Source organism: Nerophis ophidion, linkage group LG04 (genome assembly GCF_033978795.1).
Source record: "Nerophis ophidion isolate RoL-2023_Sa linkage group LG04, RoL_Noph_v1.0, whole genome shotgun sequence".
NCBI classification, from domain to species: Eukaryota; Metazoa; Chordata; class Actinopteri; order Syngnathiformes; family Syngnathidae; genus Nerophis; species Nerophis ophidion.
Window position 1 is genome coordinate 15,924,644 of NC_084614.1, and position 15,872 is coordinate 15,940,515.

The window sequence follows — 15,872 nt, forward strand, 5'->3', positions numbered from 1 at the left end:
TTCTAAATTGTCTTTCATGCTCCAAAATGTATTTTATTAAAAGTTAAAGTACCACACACACTAGGTGTGGTGAGATTATCCTCTGCACTTGACCCATCACCCTTGATGACCCCCTGAGAGGTGAGGGGAGCAGTGAGCAGCAGCAGTGGCTGCGCCCGGGAATCATTTTGGTTATTTAACCCCCAATTCCAACCCTCGATGCTGAGTGCCAAGCAGGGAGATAAAGGGTCCCCTTTTTTTAGTCTTTGGTATGACTCGGGCGGGGTTTGAACTCACGACCTACCGATCAACAGAGCGGACACTCTAACCACGAGGCAATGTCTGATGATCCCTGTAAGGATATTTTAGGAGGACTTCAGTTTGCCGCTTTCGTTCACAATCTTTTGTTTTTCCCATGGGGCAGTTTTGATTCTGCCCTTTGAAGTCTGCCAAGCAACAAAACAAGTGCTTTCTAGAAATTAACAATTTATGACTTGATTTCATTCAATTAAACAAAGCCTCGATTCCTGACCTCTTTTCCCGGCCCTCCCTCCTTTCTCTTCCTCGTCCTCCCCTCCCTCTCTCCTCCTCCCCTGCTGCCCGCGCAGACCAAACGTCTCATGGAGTCGTCGGACGACGACACCCTCAGTGAGCGCTCCTGCGTCAGCGAGCCGTCCTTCCGCAGCGAGCGCTCAGGGGGCTCTCTGTCGCCCTGTCCCTCGGTGCACGCGGGCCCGCCCGGGGACACGCTGCCGTGGAACCTGTCCAAGCACGAGAGGCGCAAGAGGCGGAGCCAGGACTCTGTGCTGGACCCTGCGGAGAGGGCGGTGGTCCGGGTTGCAGGTAAAGGATGCCTGCTGTCACTTTTTTTATGTTGGTTCTTACACACATCCCTACGTGTAGCTTCTGAAAATTGGTTTTGGTAGTAGAAGTAGTAGTTGTAGTGTGAATTGATGAAGGCCTATGACACGATGGAGGACAAATGGTCAGCTCTCTGGAAAGGTCACTGCTTCTCGGGGCGATCATGTCAGATCATATCAGTGGAGGTTGCAGTGGTGCTTATCAAGCCTTGCTTTGTTTCCTTCCTGTCAGTACACTCGTGTGTACTGTTCACACATTGGAGCTAAAACCACCCAAAACAGCGAAGATCCAAGTGATGGTATGGCGATATGTACACAGGACACAATGATCGGCACACTACAATATCGGGGAACTGTACCAGACAACTTACGGCGGGGGTGTCCAAACTTTTTGCCCTGGGGGCCGTATTGGGCTAAAAAAATTGGATTGAGGGCCGGAAGCCGACTGCATGTAAAGTAACTTTATATATATATATATATATATATATATATATATATATATATATATATATATATATATATATATATATTAGGGATGTGGGAAAATATTGATTCGAATACTAATCGCGATTCTCACATTGTGCAATTCAGAATCGATTCTCATTTTTTTTAAATCAATTTTTTATTTGTTTTTATTTTTTTTATTTTTTATCAATCCAACAAAACAATACACAGCAATACCCTAACAATGCAATCCAATTCCAAAACCAAACGTGACCCAGCAACACTCAGAACTGCAATAAACAGAGCAATTGAGAGAAGACACAAACACGACACAGAACAAACCAAAAGTAGTGAAACAAAAATGAATATTATCAACAACAGTATCAATATTAGTTATAATTTCAGCATAGCAGTGATTAAAAATCCCTCATTGACATTATCATTAGACATTTATAAAAATTTAAAAAAGAACAATAGTGTCACAGTGGCTTACACTTGCATCGCATCTCATAAGCTTGACATCACACTGTGTCCAATGCTTTCACAAAGATAAAATAAGTCATATTTTTGGTTCGTTTAATAGTTAAAACAAATTTACATTATTGCAATCATTTGATAAAACATTGTCCTTTACAATTATAAAAGCTTTTAAAAAAAAAATCCACTACTCTGCTAGCATGTCAGCAGACTGGGGTAGATCCTGCTGAAATCCTATGTATTGAATGAATACAGAATCCTTTTAAATCGCGGAAAAATCGTTTTTGAATCGAGAATCGTGTTGAAATGAAAAAAAAAAATCGATTTTGAATTGAATTGTGACCCCAAGAATCGATATTGAATCGAATCGTGGGACACTCAAATATTTGCAGCCCTAATATATATATATATATATATATATATATATATATATATATATCCATATCCTAGCCCTATACATATGTATGTGTACATATTATATACATACCATATAATTCTCTACTGCTTGTCCCGTTCAGGGTCGCGGGGGGGGTGCTGGAGCCTATCCCAAATGCATCAGATAGACAGACAACATTCACACTCACATTCACACACCAGGGCCAATTTAGTGTTGAAAAATCAACCTATCCCCAGGTGCATGTCTTTGGAGGTTGGATAGGTATATAATTAACCTCTAAAGGCTTAGTGGCCACATGCGTGGACAGCACCTTTTAGCTCTTATTTCCAAAATTGTGTGCACTACTGAATTGCGGTCTTATGTGAACACTTACACTGCCATCTGGTGGTGTTAGAAGAGTATAACATAAAATATAAATAAATAATATAAAATTTGCATGTCACTACACAGGAAGTACACGTTTGTGTACTTATGGACTAAGTACATCATATTAAAACATTATTTTTAGTTTTTATTCTAATTAGGGTCCAATAAGCCCAAATAGCAAAGAGAAATAAAAAAAACATGTAAATACTTTTTGTCTTAATATTGACATTTATTTCTCAAAACCTTTTAATTTTTTAAATAACATTGTGATTCTGATCAAGTAATATTGCAACTTTATCTTCTTGCAGCCGGCATAGCTCGGTTGGTAGAGTGGCCGTGCCAGCAACTTGAGGGTTGAAGGTTCGATTCCCGCTTCTGCCATCCTAGTCACTGCCGTTGTGTCCTTGGGCAAGACACTTTACCCACCCGCTCCCAGTGCCACCCACACTGGTTTAAAAACAAAAAATGTAACTTAGCGCTTTGAGTCACTAGAGAAAAGCACTATATAAATATAATTCACTTCACTTCACAAATAAACAGCTTGGGCCTTAAGATGTTAATATAATTGAATATTAAGAATATGTCAAGGTTCGACTTCTACCTTGTTTAGTTCTGTGACAAGCTCCTTAAAGTTTGGTAAACAATGGATGTTTTGCATTTTTCCCATAATGTTTTGTAATGGATTGAAATAGGTTTAATTTTGATGTTTTTTATGGTGAGGGGACATCTTTTTTATAATAGCCACAAAGTTCAGTGACTATATCTGTTGACATTTTGCATTGGTTGGATTTTTTTCCCCCCACAATATTTTGCAGTGGGTCATATAAGTATATGCTGCGCATTGCTACATTAGGGTATTGACCTGAAAGACTCATGTAGGCCAGTAGAGGGCGACAATATAGAAGCATCAAAAGCGTCAGACTTTTGAAATGAGTGCAAACTTCCTGCAGGCATCCTTCATGACGTCTCGCGGGCCGTAGTTTGGACACCCCTGGCATATATTATACACACAGGGAGTAGAAAAGCTGGCTGACTTTGCTGAATTAAACCCAACTATTCATGAATCACAACTTCACTCTGCAATATGTGAGTCATGTGTAATAATTGTTACAGCTACATATAATTTTATGATCGCACTCCAATTGGAAGACATTTGTTTCCACTGTAAAAATGTCTGACTTGTGAAATAAGCTGTTGAGCAAGCAGCAAAGTGAAATACTTGTGACAGTACTTCACCTTCAAAGCCAGGCAAGGCCCCAGTTCCTAACAATAAACTTCAGGGTACGAGTTCAATGGATTCTGTGATGCAGTTTGGACCTCGAAAAACAGCGCCTCAAATTTGAAATGGATTCAAATAAATGTATTCCACTTTCATTTCCTTCTATTTACCTTCTATTTTACCTTCAATTTACCTTATTTTACTTTACCTTCTATTTGCCTTCTTTTTTTACCTTTTATTTACCTTCTTTGTCTTTTTTCACCTTCTTGTACTTTATTTCACCTTCAATTTACCTTTAGTTTACCTTCTATTTACCTTATTACTTTTCATTTACCCTCTTCTACCTTGTATTTACCTTCTTTTACCTTTTATTTTACCTTTAACTGACCTTATTTTACCATCTCTTTCCCTTCTGTTGACATTTCGTTTTACCTTTTATTGACCTTCTATTTACCTGCTTTGCCCTTATTTTCCTTTTTTTAACCTTGTTGTACCTTGTTTTACTTTTCATTTTAACTTAGATTTACCTTTTTTTTTTACTTTACCGTTTTTTACTTTTTATTTGACCATATATTCACCTTTGTTTTACATTCTGTTTACTTTTTAAACCTTTGTTTACCTTCTGCGTCCTTATTTGACGTTTTTGTACGTTGTTTTATTTTATCTTAGATTCACCTTTTATTTACCTTATTTTATCTTTGTTTACCTTCTTTGTCCTTATTTGACCTTTTTGTACGTTGATTTATCTTATTTGACCTTCGATTCACCTTTTATTCACCTTGTATTTGTCTTCTTTTACCACCCTACTTAACCTTTTTTGAGCTTTTACGTATTTTATTTTTTAACATTCTTTTAGATTTATTTACCTTCTATTTTACCTTCAACTGACCTTATTTTACTATCTCTTTACCTTCTGTTGACATTTTCGTTTACCTTTTATTGATTTTCTTTTTACCTTCTTTGCCCTCCTTTTACCTTTTTTTTTAACCTTGTAGGACCTTTCATTTTGACTTAAATTTACCTTTTTTTAACTTTACCGTCTTTTTCCTTTTATTTGACCATTTATTCAGCTTTGTTTTATCTTCTGTTTACTTTTTTTTTAACCTTTTATTTACCTTATTTTATCTTTGTTTACCTTCTTTGTCCTTAATTGACCTTGTTGTACATTGTTTTATCTTATTTTACCTTCGATGTGCTTTTTATTTACCTTATTTTATCTTTGTTTACCTTCTTTGTCCGTATTTTACATTGTTGTACGTTGTTTTATCTTATTTTACCTTCGATTCACCTTTTATTTACCTTATTTTATCTTTATTTACCTTCTTTGTCCTTATTTGACCTTGTCGTACATTGTTTTATCTTATTTTACCTTCAATTCACTTTTTATGTACCTTGTATTTGTCTTCTTTTACCACCCTCTTTAACCAGTTTTGAGGTTTTACGTATTTTTTTTTTTTTTTTACATTCTTTTAGATTTATTTACCTTCTCTTGCCTTCGGTTGACCTTTGTTTATCTTTTTTAACCTTTTATTTACATTCTTGTGCCTTACCATATTTTGTCTTATTTTTTTTAAAACTTGTTTTGCCTTTTTTTATGCAGTCCGGATTGGATGAATTTGTATTAGATGCATTCATAAAACGATTGATGGAAGAAACGTAATGTAAATCAAAGCTGTTTTCTACTGGAATGAAGCGTCGCAGCCCAAGTTCTGGCAACACGTCATGAACCTTCTAGCATAAAATGCTAGGCGAGACCGGCGCTCACTCAGGCACAAAAGCTATTGTGACGGCCCTCTTTAGACGAGACGTATCATAGACGTGTTTGCGCTGACCCGAATCCCTGCAGGGAGGACAAAGGCTGGAATGTGGACAGGAATACATTAGCGGCCACTGATTACATTGCTGCCATGTCATTTAGGCGTCCTCCTTCCCGCCTGCTACATTTCTCTACAGGCAGCCGACAGGCAGCCTCCCTGCTCAAGGCCCAGCTAGTCCCTCGCTGCCATGGTGACGTGGAGCCCCCACCCTTCACAAACCTCCCGTTGCCATGGTGATGCAAGATGGACAAAAGCGGAGGCCGAGGGGGAGGAAGAGTGTGACAGCGGGCACAAAAGAGGGCAGAGCAAATAGCCGAAGCCAGAAAGGAGTTTAGTTTGATAAAAAGTGACAAAATGAGGAAGGACGCTCAAAGTTCGAAGGACTCCTTCAAAGGCAAAAAGTGCAGCAAGGATTGATGAAGTCAACGTCGGAGGGAGGTTATGTTTGGAACAAGTCACTGCTGTGGAAGAGGGAAAAAGTGGGAGTTTGTTGAACTAAATAGTCAAAAATAAGGTGATAGTCTTGTCGTTATCAGTCATATTGCTGCAGAAATATGACTGACTTGACAGTTAAAAAAAAAAAGAGGATATTTTTGTGCAGCTGTGAACACGCTGATGATGTTTGGAGGACTCTGTGTCCATACATTGTGCAGCTGGTCACACACACACACACACACACACACACACACACACACACACACACACACACGCACACACACACACACACACACACACACACACACACACACACTAGTTATCATTTGGAATGGGGACCAAGTTTTTTTGGCCCCATACCGTCAGACGTCCCCTTAAGGTGACTGTGTAAACAGAGCGATGTCTCCATTAAGTAAGCACTGCCGGAACAAACACACACACACACACACACACACACACTGGTTATCATTTGGAATGGGGACCAAGTTTTTTGTCCCCATATGGTCAGAAGTCCCCTAAAGGTGACTGTGTAAACAGAGCGATGTCCCCATTAAGTAAGCACTGCCAGAACACACACACACACACACTAGTTATCATTTAGAATGGGGACCACGTTTTTTTGTCCCCATACGGTCAGAGGTCCCCTAAAGGTGACTGTGTAAACAGAGCAATGTCCCCATTAAGTAAGCACTGCCAGAACACACACACACACACACACACTAGTTATCATTTAGAATGGGGACCACGTTTTTTGGTCCCCATACGGTCAGAGGTCCCCTAAAGGTGACTGTGTAAACAGAGCGATGTCCCCATTAAGTAAGCACTGCCAGAACACACACACACACACACACACACACACACACACACACACACACACACACACACACACACACACACACACACACTAGTTATCATTTAGAATGGGGACCACGTTTTTTTGTCCCCATACGGTCAGAGGTCCCCTAAAGGTGACTGTGTAAACAGAGCGATGTCCCCATTAAGTAAGCACTGCCAGAATAAGCACACACACACACACACACACACACACACACACACACACACACACACACACACACTAGTTATCATTTAGAATGGGGACCACGTTTTTTGGTCCCCATACGGTCAGAGGTCCCCTAAAGGTGACTGTGTAAACAGAGCGATGTCCCCATTAAGTAAGCATTGCCAGAACACACACACACACACACACACACACACACACACACACACTGGTTATCATTTAGAATGGGGACCAAGTTTTTTTGTCCCCATACCGTCAAAGGTCCCCTTAAGGTGACTGTGTAAATAGAGCAATGTCCCCATTAAGTAAGCACTGCCAGAATAAACACACACACACACACACACACACACTAGTTATCATTTAGAATGGGGACCACGTTTTTTTTGTCCCCATACGGTCAGAGGTCCCCTAAAGGTGACAGTGTAAACAGAGCGATGTCCCCATTAAGTAAGCACTGCCAGAACACACACACACACACACACACACACACACACACACACACACAATCACACACAATCACACACACACACACACACACACACACACACCACACACACACACACACACACACACACACACACACACTAGTTATCATTTAGAATGGGGACCACGTTTTTTTGTCCCCATACGGTCAGAGGTCCCCTAAAGGTGACTGTGTAAATAGAGCAATGTCCCCATTAAGTAAGCACTGCCAGAACACACACACACACACACACACACACACACACACACTCACACACACACTGGTTATCATTTAGAATGGGGACCAAGTTTTTTTGTCCCCATACCGTCAAAGGTCCCCTTAAGGTGACTGTGTAAACAGAGCGATGTCCCCATTAAGTAAGCACTGCCAGAACAAACACACACACACACACACACACACACACACACACACACACACACACACACACACACACATACACACAAATAATTATCATTTAGAATGGGGGCCAAGTTTTTTTGTCCCCATACCGTCAAAGGTCCCCTTAAGGTGACTGTGTAAATAGAGCAATGTCCCCATTAAATAAGCACTGCCAGAACAAACACACACACACACACACACACACACACACACACACACACACACACACACACACACACACACACACACACACACACACACACACACACACACACACACACACGCACACACACACACACACACACACACTGGATATCATTTGGAATGGGGACCAAGTTGTTGATCAGCACTTGTGGGACCACCCTTTCTACAGGTTGTGGAGGCATAAAAAAAATTGGTAAAATGTCCACTGCCCAGTTAGCTCATACACGTCTTTAAATCTCTGGATTGATGAAGTAATATGCTGATCATTCTTACTGGTGACCCTGGGGGGAAAAAAGAGTTAATATGGTTCATCAGGACCAAATTTAAATCATTTTGCATACTTCACACAAATTTGTACGTGAATACTGAGGACCATTAACAAAAAAATCAAATGAAATAAGACATGATCCTCAGAATGCAACACTACAGCTGTCCTCTTATAGGAAGTTTCACCACTTAAATGTTAAAACAAATCCTGCATCTTCTGTGACATTACTGAAAAACTGCTATTTAGCAGTAATGAAGTTGTCTGTAACTCCAATATAGAATGGATCTGACTATCATTTTTTTTTGTCTGTAATCAGATTTGTGTGAAGCGGGAACCCTGATTGACTATTTGTTTACATGTGACTTTTTGCTACGTTTCTGCTGCAAAAGAGTTGTGTGTGCGTAATCACAGTTGTGTGTGCGTATTCAGACGTGTGTATGTGTAAACCAATCTGTGTATCAGAGTTGTGTGTGTAATCATAGTTGGTTGCGTAATCATTGTTGTGAATGCGTGATCAGACGTGCATGCGTATAGCACTCTGTGTCCAAGAGTTGTGTGTGTGTAATCTTGTTGTGTGTGCGTATTCAGACGTGTGTATGTGGAAACCAATCTGTGTCTAAGTGTTGTGTGTGCGCGTGATCAGACGTGTGTATGTGTAAAGCAATCTGTGTCTGAGTTGTTTATGTAATCATAGTTCTGTGCTTAATCATTGTGTACGCGTGATCAGACGTGTGTATGTGTATAGCAATCTGTGTCGAAGTGTTGTGTGTGCGTAATCATACTTGTGTGTGTGTATTCAGACGTGTATATGTGTAAACGAATCTGTGTCTTAAGTGTTGTTTGTGCGTAGTCATACTTGTGTGTGCATAATCATACTTGTGTGTGCATATTTAGATATGTGTATGTGTAAAACAATCTGTCTAAGAGTTGTGTGTGCCTAATCATACTTGTGTGTGCATATTTACACGTGTGTATGTGTAAACCAATCTGTTTCTAAGAGTTGTGTGTGTGTAATCATAGTTGTGTGTGCGTATTCAGACATGTGCATGTGTAAAGCAATCTGTGTCTAAATTTTGTGTGTGCGTAATCATAGTTGTGTGTGCGTATTCAGACATGTGCATGTGTAAAGCAATCTGTGTCTAAATTTTGTGTGTGCGTAATCATAGTTGAATGTGCGTATTCAGACGTTTGTATGTGTAAATCAATGTGTAAGAGTTGTGTGTGCGTATTCAGACGTGTGTAAGTGTAAAATAATCTGTGTCTAGGAGAGGTCTGTGCGTAATCATACTTGTTTGTGCGTAATCATACTTGTATGTGCGTATTAAGACGTGTGTATGTGTAAAATAATCTGTGTCTAAGAGTTGTGAGTGCGTAATCATAGTTGTGTGTGTGTATTCAGACGTGTGTATGTGTAAATCAATGTCTATGAGTTGTGTGTGCGTATTAAGACGTGTGTATGTGTAAACTAATCTGTGTCTAAGAGTTGTGAGTGCGTAATCATACTTGTGTCTGTGTATTAAGACATGTGTATGTGTAAAATAATCTGTGTCTAGGAGATGTCTGTGCGTAATCATACTTTTATGTGCGTATTAAGATGTGTGTATGTGTAAAATAATCTGTGTCTAAGAGTTGTGAGTGCGTAATCATAGTTTTGTGTGTGTGTATTCAGACGTGTGTATGTGTAAACCAATCTGTTTCTAAGAGTTGTGTGTGCATAATCATTGTGTGTGCGTATTCAGACATGTGCATGTGTAAAGCAATCTGTGTCTAAGTTTTGTGTGTGCGTAATCATAGTTGAATGTGTGTATTCAGGCGTGTGTATGTGTAAATCAATGTCCAAGAGTTGTGTGTGCGTATTCAGACGTGTGTAAGTGTAAAATAATCGGTGTCTAGGAGATGAATGTGCGTAATCATACTTGTATGTGCGTATTCAGACGTGTGTATGTGTAAAATAATCTGTGTCTAACAGTTGTGAGTTCGTAATCATAGTTGTGTGCGTTTATTCAGACGTGTGTAAGTATAAAGCAATATGTTTCTAAGAGTTCGGTGTGCATAATCCTTGTGTGTGCGTATTCAAACATGTGTATTTGTAAAGCAATCTCTAAGAGTTGTGTGTGCGTAATTCTAGTTGTGTGTGCGTATTCAGATGTGTGCATGTGTAAAGTAATCTGTGTCTAGGAGTTTTGTGCCTGTAATCATAGTTTTGTGTGCGTAATCAGATTTGTGTATGTGTAAAGCAATCTCTAAGAGTTGTGTATTCATAATCCTAGTTGTGTGTGCGTATTCAGACGTGTGTGTATGTGTAGAGCAATCTCTAAGAGTTCTGTGTGTGTGTATTCAGACACATGCTTGTGTAAAGCAAACTGTGTCCAGGAGTTGTGTGTGCGTATTCAGACGTGTGTAAGTGTAAAACAATCTCTGTCTAAGAGTTGTGTGTGCGTAATCATACTTGTATGTGCATATTTAGACATGTGTATGTGTAAACCAATCTGTTTCTAAGAGTTGTATGTGTGTAATCATAGTTGTGCGTGCGTAGTCAGACATTTGTATGTGTAAAGCAATGTCTAAGAGTTGTGTGCGTGTCTTCAGACACGTGCATGTGTAAAGTAATCAGTGTCAAGGAGTTGTGTGTGCGTATTTATAGTTGTTTGTGCGTATTCAGACGTGTGTAGGTGTAAACCAATCTGTGTCTAACTGTTGTGTGTGTGTAATCATAGTTGTGTGTGCGCATTCAGACATGTGCATGTGTAAAGCAATCTGTGTCTAACTGTTGTGTGTGCGTAATCATCATTGTGTGCGCGTGATCAGATGTGTGTAACACCGCAGTAAGTTTTTCGACTTGTTCAAGTCGGGGTCCATGTCAATCAGTTCATGGTACAAATATATACTACCAGCATAATACAGTCATCACACAAGTTAATCATCATAGTATATACATTGAATTATTTACAATCCAGGGGGTGTGATGAGGAGCTTTGGTTGATATCAGTACTTCAGTCATCAACAAGAGAAATGGACAACAGTGTAGGTCTTACTTAGTAGGATATGTACAGCCACCAGAGAACATAGTGAGTTCAGATAGCATAAGAACAAGTATATTCATTAGAAATACATTAGATTATTTACATTAGGTTATTTACAATCCGGGTAGATGGGATGTGAATGTAGGAGGATTAGTAAAGGGTTGAAGTTGCCTGGAGGTGTTGTGCTGGTGCATCTACAGTAGATAGCAGTATTGTCCTGTTTAAGAGTGTCAAATGCTGTTTACCGAAGACGAACTGCCTTATGGTAGAGTGGTAGACGTAAACGTGACTGCTGTTGTTGTGTGTTGTTACTGCGCTGGGAGGACGTTAATGAAAGTGCCTAACAGTAAACCCACATAAGAAACCAAGAACTCGCGCTCGATCATTCCACAGTTCTAACGTCATTTAGCAGACACGCTCTCAGACACGTCTCTCAGGTCCTCATGGAGCTGGAGGGGGCGTGGCCTCCAGCTCCGCCTGAATTTCAGGAGATTTTCGGGAGAAAATTTGTCCCGGGAGGTTTTCGGGAGAGGCGCTGAATTTCGGGAGTCTTGGCAAGTATGGTATTAGGTTGAACCCGATTGGACTAACAATAAAATCTCACTTCACATTCACGATGGACAACGTTGTAAACGACAAAGCAGGCTTCACTGCACATCATAAAATACAACGTTGTGCTTTGTCGTGCGTTGGACAGTCAGCGACAGATGTGGGATCTGTAAGGTCTTGTTTTTGTCAATGCTTGGACTTTGGGGTTTGTTTTCCCGGAAGGCAAAGGAAAATTGGCGCGGGCAAGGCTTGAAGGTACAGACATATTTATGAATTGCTATAAAAAAAGGAACAAAAGGCGCGCACAAAGGCAGAAACTATGACCATGAAACAAAACTCAATAACTTTGACATGAAAAAACAAAAACTTACGTGGCATGGCAAGACCCATACCTATGGACAGTATCAGAGGTAAAGTCGCCAGGCTGACTTCCTGGCAACTTTCGGTTTGAATAATAGTTACATGATTAGTGAAAACAGGTGCATGACTTGGGGACAGGCGAAAACTAATGGGTTGGCATGGAAACAAAACAATGGAGTGAAAAAACAGGAACTAATGGAGTCTCGAAGTAAACTAACACAACTAAACAAAACATGATCACCAAGATATGACAGTTTGTATTCATCAATCAATCAATCAATGTTTATTGAAAAATTGGCTTTTTGTTTGCTCCCTCCTTTTGGGAGAAATAATGTCCACTGAGTACTGACAACACTGATGACATCATCAGAATACAACAAAGACGGCTCTCTGTGCCACACGCTGCCTCCTACCGGGTCGTGCATGCTAACTTAAAAAAAAAGAAAAACAGATAAGGAGAGGAAGAAAAGAAGATTGATCCGCCTCCGCTTGAGATGGTCTCCTGTGGACGGGACTCTCGCTGCTGTCTTGGATCCGCTTTGAACTGAACTCTCGCGGCTGTGTTGGAGCCGCTATGGATTGAACTTTCACAGTATCATGTTAGACCCGCTCGACATCCATTGCTTTCGGTCCCCTAGAGGGGGGGGGGTTGCCCACATCTGAGGTCCTCTCCAAGGTTTCTCATAGTCAGCATTGTCACTGGCGTCCCACTGGATGTGAATTCTCCCTGCCCACTGGGTGTGAGTTTTCCTTGCCCTTTTGTGGGTTCTTCCGAGGATGTTGTAGTCGCAATGATTTGTGCAGTCCTTTGAGACATTTGTGATTTGGGGCTGTATAAATAAACATTGATTGATAAATAAACATTGATTATTTATACAGCCCTAAATCACAAATGTCTCAAAGGACTGTACAAACCATTACGACTACGACATCCTCGGAAGAACCCACAAAAGGGCACGGAAAACTCACACCCAGTGGGCAGGGAGAATTCACATCCAGTGGGACGCCAGTGACAATGCTGACTATGAGAAACCTTGGAGAGGACCTCAGAAGTGGGCAAACCCCCCCCACCCCCCCTTCAGGGAATAGGCTGAGCTAACACAATGATGCTGTGGAAAGGAGTGTAAAGTTGACACTAGAAAGTGTTGTGGGGTCCTCTCTCACCCCTTCTTGATGTTATCTTTGACCACTGTAGCCTTGGACAGGGGCTAAGGTACGCCACAGCGCCCCCAGGAGTTGTTAGCACAAACGTCAGTCCTGTTTTTTGTGGGAATGGAACCAGCAGCAAACAATACTGTATACACAAGTATAACAATGCACATTGTGTTTAGGTTATCTTTATGTTTGCTCCTGCAGGATTAATAACGTAATCCCTGCATGATTGCATCCAGGCTGCTTGATGGGTTTTGACCGCCCTGCGCGATGACCCAGAGATTAACCACCGATGGACTCTAGGTCAGATTTATGCACAGAATCCTATATGATCATGTCGGTCTGATATGGCCGTGAAGTGCATCTGCTTCTTACATTCTATGCTTAGAATAAACATGTAGTAAAAGTTAGGACTGTTCATATATTGGCCAAGGGGTTGAAGACTGATACTGAGTTCCCCCACTGTGTTGCGTATTTATTTTCAAATCTCCAGTCACCGACTCTGTTCATAACATTTATGGACGGAATTTCTAGGCGCAGACAAGGCCTTGAGGCGATCCGGTTTGGTGGCTGCAGGATTAGGTCTCTGTTTTTTGCAGATGATGTGGTCCTGATGGCTTCATCTGGCCATGATCTTCAGCTCTCACTGGATCGGTTCGCAGCCGAGTGTGAAGCGACTGGGATGGGAATCAGCACCTCCAAGTCCGAGTGCATGGTTCTCGCCCGGAAAAGGGTGGAGTGCCATCTCCGGGTTGGGGATGGGACCCTGCCCCAAGTGAAAGAGTTCAAGTACCTAGGAGTCTTGTTCACGAGCAGAGGTGGGTAGAGTAGCCAGAAATTGTACTCAAGTAAGAGTACTGTTACTTTAGAGATGTATTACTCAAGTAAAAGTAAGGAGTAGTCACCCAAATATTTACTTGAGTAAAAGTAAAAAGTATGTTGTGAAAAAACTACTCAAGTACTGAGTAACTGATGAGTAACCTGATTACGGCAACAAATGCACAAAAACATAAAAATAGCAATGAGCAAATTCAGAGCCAGGAATATCTCTTAAGCAACTAAAACAATAATATATATTAAATAATAGTACATTAAAATAAAATAAAAAAATGGCACATTGAGCCACAATAACTTAACAGCACCATAACCTCAGTAGGCATTCATTGATTTGATTGATTGATTGAGTGATTGAAACTTGTATTAGTAGATTGCACAGTACAGTACATATTCCGTACAATTGACCACTAAATGGTAACACCCCAATACGTTTTTCATTGTTTATCAATTACTTAATAAATGACCAAGTCGAGGTGATCTACCATATACATACATACACACACATATCATTTATACACACACATGTCATATATTCACACACATATCACATATATATATATATATATATATATATATATATATATATATATATACACATACATACATTTATATATACAGTATAAAATGTATATTTATTTATTTTGCCGCTTTTGTTGACATGTTAAAGGTGTTTTAATGAATATACATACATTTTTAACACATAAATTCCTATCTTTCATGAAGACAAGAATATAAATTGGTGTATTACCTGATTCTGATGACATGCATTGATTGGAATCAGACAGTATTGATGATAACGTCCACGTTTTCAAATGGAAGGAAAAAAAAGTTCCTCTTTTCTGTCTAATACCACATGAAAGTCGTTGGTTTTTGGCATCTTATTTGTCCAGCTTCCATATTCGTTTTTATATACTTTACAAGAAATACATTGGCGGCAAGCTCCGTAGCTTGCTAGCTTGTTTGCTCTGGCTTTCGGAGACTCTTATTTTGTTAGCGCAGGCGCAATGGAGCGGCGCTTTTATTGTGAAGACAGGAACTGTGCGATCAGTCTTTAGGCTTTTGACGGGAAGTACGGTTGAAATAAAAAGTGTCTTTTTTTCTTTACACTTTTGATTGATTGATTGAAACTTTTATTAGTAGATTGCACAGTACAGTACATATTCCGTACAATTGACAACTAAATGGTAACACCCCAATAAGTTTTTCAACTTGTTTAAGTCGGGTCATGTGACCGCCTGGTTCTGTTTGATTGGTCCAACGTCACCAGTGACTGCATGTGATTGGTGAAAAGCAGGCATGCGTAGATCCTACTTTGAATCTCTGTCATAAACCAAAACAAACATTAATAGATCGATTAAAAAAATGTAGCGAGTAGCGAGCTGAATGTAGATAAATGGAACGGAGTAAAAGTAGCGTTTCTTCTCTATAAATATACTCAAGTAAAAGTAAAAGTATGTTGCATAAAAACTACTCGTAGAAGTACAATTTATCCCAAAAGTTACTCAAGTAAATGTAACGGAGTAAATGTAGCACGTTACTACCCACCTCTGTTCACGAGTGAGGGAAGAGTGGATCGTGAGATCGACAGGCGGATTCGGTGTGGCG

The 15,872-nt window shown here is 40.1% G+C and overlaps 1 protein-coding gene across 9 annotated transcripts in view; it reads left to right on the plus strand.

The window, feature by feature from the left end:
• Nucleotides 1-15,872, plus strand: part of macf1a (microtubule actin crosslinking factor 1a) — a 441,796-nt gene that overhangs the window by 23,356 nt on the left and 402,568 nt on the right. For all 9 annotated transcript variants that reach the window (XM_061897243.1, XM_061897250.1, XM_061897255.1 and 6 more), the window contains exon 2: nt 588-822. In XM_061897243.1, the coding sequence (XP_061753227.1) occupies nt 600-822 (223 nt within the window). In that variant the 5' untranslated portion in view covers nt 588-599. The remainder of the gene's footprint in view (nt 1-587; nt 823-15,872) is intronic.